The sequence below is a fragment of the Rhopalosiphum maidis genome, chromosome 1 (assembly GCF_003676215.2).
Source record: "Rhopalosiphum maidis isolate BTI-1 chromosome 1, ASM367621v3, whole genome shotgun sequence".
In the NCBI taxonomy this organism is placed as follows: Eukaryota; Metazoa; Arthropoda; class Insecta; order Hemiptera; family Aphididae; genus Rhopalosiphum; species Rhopalosiphum maidis.
In genome coordinates, this window is record NC_040877.1 from 92,543,134 (window position 1) to 92,548,951 (window position 5,818).

Here is a 5,818-nt window from a genome sequence, read left to right on the forward strand (position 1 = left end):
TTTAACACCTGCTGTTTTTGCTAACATAGCATGTTCTCGGGTCTGACCACCACGATCAAACCAGTTTCAAATTCACCTTTAACGAGCTGAAATAACCTATCACCAAAATTAAGAATTAATTTATAAACATTCAACATAAAATGAAGTAAATGAACAATTTTTTTTAAATAATTTTGAACAGTGAAGTTTATAAATATATGTGAAAATTGAATAATATCTTGCCATCTCTTGAATTGTGATTCTGTTAAAATTATTTATTTTATTACACTTATTAATAAAAAGGTAAAATAGTAAGTTTTATATTTTAATATTTATAACTTTAAAGTTTTTATAAAAATATTAATATTAATAAAATGTTGATAAATTATTTTGTCATCATAACATACCAAAACAGCTAAATCAGCTTGAGCAGTTCCACCAATCATGTTGGGCACAAAACTTTTATGACCAGGTGCATCCAATATAGTAAAATGCTTTCTCTCGGTTTCAAAATATGCTCTACCAACTTCAACAGTTTTGCCTTTTTCTCTTTCTAAAGAATTAAAACGAATAATACATAATTTCATAGTTTATCAGTAAATATATGAAACTATTATTTTATATAAATATTATCAAATTTACCTTCTTGATTGGTATCTAATGCCCACGATAAGTACCAGGATTCTCTGCTCTCCTTTCTTTTGCTTCTTTTTCATATTTATCTAAAGTTCTTTTATCGACCATACCAGTAAGTGCCATTATTTGACCACCAATTGTCGATTTTCCAGCATCTAATCAAATGAGTAGATATATTACAGCTACTTATATGATAAATTGCAAAATAATTATTATCTTTTCAAAGGTATTAATATAAATGTAACTTCCATGCATATTTTAAATGTTCATCTTCAATTTTTTTTTAAATAGGTTTATTATGGGAAAAATTAATAAAGGTATTACAAAAAAAGTTATTTATTCTTTTAAGGTAATAAAAGTAAAAAATGTGTTGTTTTAAATTAAAATAATTTATTTAATATATATTATGTAAAGTAAGAAAAATAATAATTGTATAATATATACTATATAACTTAATTAGGAACTTATCAAAATCAAACTTAGAATATTGAAGAAAAATATGTCAATATTGAAAATAGCAAAATTTCAAAATAGAAATCAAAATATTATCATCAAAAATTAATACAAATAATTTAAAATAGAATAATAGAAACTTTGATAATAAACAAAATTAAGGGTAAGGGGACAAACAGTAGTACATTTTCTTCAATTTTTATTATATGGTTTGATTCAAAAGCAGATAAGGATTAATATTGACAGTTGAAATTTATTCAGTGAAAAAGGTCATTCAGTCCATAGTTAATAAAAGGAAAATATTAGGTTACTTTCAAAATTAATCAAGCTATATATAGTCACAAAACATTTAGTATAGTATATATATACAATGAAGTAATTTTAGGTAACATTTCCAATTGATTTAATCGTAATTATTTCTATGAAATGAAATGTAGCATATAATTGTTCGAGCCTTACCTACGTGTCCAATAATGACAATATTGATATGTTCTTTTTTAGGTTTTGGCTCAGACTCTTCGATAACCTTTTTAGGAATGGGTTTAGGTTTTTCTTCATCGCCGTCCACATCAATGTCAACGTCGATGCCATTATCAACCTCAATAATGGGTTTGGCAGTACCGTCCTCGGGAGTACTGGACGCACCATCCTCCCATGAATCGAGCACAGCAGTTGAAGCCCCTCCACCAGTGTCACCAGCCAACGGGTCTCTATGCCATCCACGTCTACAAACAACGGACAAACAGGCCCAATAATAGGACACGTCATAACCTTAAAACCGGTACTACTTACTTGTCGTTTTCTTGTCACCACCGCCGGCAGTTTCATCTTGAGGGCCACCATCACGTCGTCAGACTTGGATGAAACGAGGTGAACGACGGAACAAACTCCACAGCATTAACGTTCAATTTGATTAGTTTCTGCTGTAATTCAGCGGCACTCGAATCTGTTAATTCGTCTTCCTCCCAAGAGTCCGGTGCCGCGTTGTTGGACATGTCTGCCGTCTTTTTTCGGTACCTACGCGTCCCGTATTACGTACACAAATGAAATTATGAAAACCCAATCACTGCATTGAGGAATTAATCGACGTAGACAGAAAAAAACGTGTTTGGAATTGAGAAAAAAATAGTATCGAATCGCCAATCACGAGATATGGTGCGAATGTGCGATACAAGTGTAGTGCTATGGTTTTCCACTGGAAATGATGGCGCCACGCGTCCATAATCGCAGTACAGCCAACACCGCAAAACCGGCAACTGCAGCAATTGCTGCTATCTCATCATTCACACAGCACCAAAGAAACTGTGATAGTGTGATACCAAAAATATAATTTGTTGATTGTTCCACTACGGAAGCGTAGGAGTGCCACCAAAATTATACAAATATTGAAAAATATTTTCTATATTTGGGTGGCACTCCTACAGTCCTACGGTTCCATATTAATAATATTTACGGCTTATAAAATTATAGATAAAGTATCCCATGACAAAATACTCATGAAGTATCTTTAAACGTGGTCGATTATTTTGCAGTGATACTGGTGATAGTGAGATCATTGTTATACCACGACTGTTATCGGCATACGGCGATCACGATCTGCGATAGAATATGACGTGATATTTGAATTATTTATGGACCGGAATGATGTGTAGTGACTACAGTCAGTTGCTCGACTTGGGGAGGGACGGAGTACCCCAAATAATTTTTCAGAAATTTTAGCGTACCCCTACTAATATTTTTAAGGGGAACGCACGGGACGCTTCATCATTTTTCTTTTTTATCAAAATGCACGTAATACCATATCATAATTTGTCTAATGGATTATTTCAAAATCGTAGTTACATCTATAAAAATAAATAGTTAAAATCGATGTTTTTTTTATTTATTTACTTTATTATCTTTTTGAGTTAGTTATTATTTCTTAATATATTATATAACAGATACATGATTTGTATTACCAATTTATAATTTATTACAAATTTTGTTTTATATTAACTTATTTTTTTTCTTATTGATTACCTATTTACAAATTTTTTTTATGATTTAAAGAGGGGTATTAGGAGGTATAAGGGCATAGCCTCCATGGTTCAATAACGTTAAATAAGTAATGGGGATGCTTTTTTTTTTTAAACTAAACAGAGTCCCCTACTTATTTTGCCAAGTCAAACACTGATTACAGTAAGTAAAAATAACTCAAATACCATTATTATACATGTATAAAAGCTTAGTCTCTAATCAATAATCATCATAATTGAATAAATAATTTTAAAAATCGAGGATAGAATTATATTGTTCGTGATACCTACCAATACCGGCATTACCTGTTTGGTTAGCCATCGAATAAAAATAATAAAAAACAAGTTATTTTTAGCAAATACATGTATTATGCCCAATTTAGATTTCCCTTTTTAATTACAAAAATATTTAGATAATTAACTACTTTTGGAGTTCTAATGATGGACGATTGAAATAATTTAAATTTTACTAAAAGCTCACCAATATTAAAAACTTATCCTGCTCTAACTATACCTATTATTGTAGTCAATTATTTAGATTTAGCGAAATAATTAAACATTATAACATTTGTTTTACAAAATAACCAAAGTTTTCAAATCTGAAATAAAAATTTAAAAAAATCGCTACAGTGTGTAAAATTACGATAACCAATAGTTTCCCTAAAAAACAGCTGTTTCAAAAAAAGAAATTATAAAATTAATTATTCAGACTGATTCTATTATATACTTTATAAAACATATTCGTATCTTTAAAAATACAATATATATATATATATACCACTAGTTTGCAGTTTGTACAACAATAATCCATTTTATGGAATCATTGGAATCCGTATTAATTGTGATAAAGCTACAATAGGTAACAACTTTGAATGTGTTTAAAATCAATTTCTATGGTTTGTCAAATCAAAAGTCCTTTAACATTTTTATTTATAACATTTTTAAATTTATCAAAATATCAAATGAATCATTTGTTGCTTTAAAATACTCGACGTTTTTTAAATTGTGATTTTGACGAATTTTGTGAAAATTTTAGTTGCTAATTCTGAATTTTTAATATGCTTATATAAATAAATACAAGTATACATTTTCTGTTAGATTCTGAATTCTGTATTACATTTTCAAGATTTTGACTCAATAAAAATTGTTTATTGATATTTATATAAAAAAAGTAAAATTTATTAACATAGATCAAAAAGGGTTAAAATATTTAATAAACTATACTTTGTGTAGAAGATGCTGTAACATAAAAATTTGAAAATTATCATGATGATAATTTAAAATATATAATATGGTCATTTGTTTTTAAATTATAACTACAAAATTAAAAATTGTGTACGGATAATTATAACTCAAGTCCAAAATCGAGATGTTGCTTGCATCTTTTTTAAATTATTATCATAGACAATGCTTTTCTTAAAATGTATTTCAATAACATATAAATCAATATTGATATAAGGTTATAACTAATTTTTATTTTTTATTTTTAAATTTTTTTTCGTTTTTAAGTAATTTAATGAAATTCTAGGGCATTTTTTTTACTTCTTTTTACACATTGAGTGAAATTTAAATAAAAAAATACAATTCATCAAAATGTTCACGCGTGAGAATCGTCCAATTTTTTTAATTTTACCTATACACGTAAGTGCACTAACTTAATACAAAAAATACTTACAACTATTTTTTAAAAAATTTTTATTAGATTAAAACATTTAAAACTATTATTGATGCATCAGCCATCAGTGTCCAGTGATGCAGTTTCATTTATATAAAATACGAATGTTGGAATGATACAATATAAATTGTACATGTATGATGTAAAATGAATGTACTGTATAGAAAATAATAATTTAAACATATTTTAATGAACATTCCAAGTGTCTAATTATTTAATTCTACTTTATTTGTTTATGGAATTAAAACGAAAAACGAAAATGGTTTTGTCAAAATAATTACTGGTTTTGTGTAAAAGTAACCGACATTTTTAATTATATTTTGTTTTATTGTTTACTTTTCACCCCATATTTACCAATAATTACATTCACTTTCCTATCAGACTAATGACCATCACATGGGTTGAAAATTGAAGCATTTTTACTGCCAAAAAAGGTACTCACAAATATAAATATAAAAAAAAAGACAGTAACTTTTAACAGTTTTAACCCATTCCCTTATTCAATGGTATAAACTATTTAGATCGTAATATACATAAATATTACAATAATATTACAAAAATAATTACGATATGTCCTTAACACAATCTAGAGAAGATATAAAAATATATATTTTTTATTTTATGAGATTTTAAGTATTTATAATTAGATATAAATACATAATGTTGTTATTTTATTTTATTCTTAGTCTCTGTTTTTGCAATTACAATTGTTTGTTTATTATTGTAAATTAGATATTAATAATATTAGCAAAACGTTAATAAATCATCGTTATAATATGCATGATCATATACTAGAAAAAGTACCTAATAAAAGTTTATTTAAAAAAAAAAAAATACATTCTAGGATGTAGGTGACATAAAAAATGCTACATGAGAAAAAATAAAAAAGTTTAGCAAAATAATGTAAACATAAACATATACAAAAAGTGATATAATAAAATAATTTTAAAATATAAAAACATTTCCTTGATTAAAACTATTTAACTGTGTATCTATCTAATTTACTATAATGAATTTAAAGATAGTACTTATACTTTTTAGATAACAACTTACAAGAGTA

The 5,818-nt window shown here is 26.9% G+C and overlaps 2 protein-coding genes across 2 annotated transcripts in view; both read right to left on the reverse strand.

Annotated features, from left to right (window-relative positions):
• LOC113549139 (elongation factor Tu-like) overlaps positions 1-566 on the reverse strand; it is a 19,825-nt gene extending 19,259 nt beyond the window's left edge. The window contains exon 1 of the mRNA XM_026950312.1: positions 387-566. Coding sequence (XP_026806113.1) covers positions 387-566 — 180 coding nt within the window. The remainder of the gene's footprint in view (positions 1-386) is intronic.
• LOC113549147 (eukaryotic peptide chain release factor GTP-binding subunit ERF3A-like) lies at positions 1-2,063 on the reverse strand. The gene is made up of 5 exons (XM_026950323.1): positions 1,957-2,063; positions 1,528-1,793; positions 622-770; positions 387-532; positions 1-96 (listed from the first exon to the last, which is right to left on the reverse strand). Exons 1-3 carry the CDS (start codon positions 2,061-2,063, stop codon positions 637-639), a joined length of 507 nt encoding a protein of 168 aa, XP_026806124.1. The 3' UTR covers positions 1-96; positions 387-532; positions 622-636.
• Between the last annotated feature and the right edge of the window lie 3,755 nt (positions 2,064-5,818).

What these genes read in the sequence shown, in the direction of transcription:
- LOC113549147 (XM_026950323.1), bottom strand. Translation starts at nt 2,063, where the DNA reads ATGTCCAACAACGCGGCACCGGACTCTTGGGAGGAAGACGAATTAACA. An exon ending in TTGAACGTTAATGCTGTGGA is followed by an intron (nt 1,794 to 1,956) that starts GTTTGTTCCGTC and finishes CGTTGTTTGTAG; the next exon opens with ACGTGGATGGCATAGAGACC. An exon ending in TGTCATTATTGGACACGTAG is followed by an intron (nt 771 to 1,527) that starts GTAAGGCTCGAA and finishes TCATTTGATTAG; the next exon opens with ATGCTGGAAAATCGACAATT.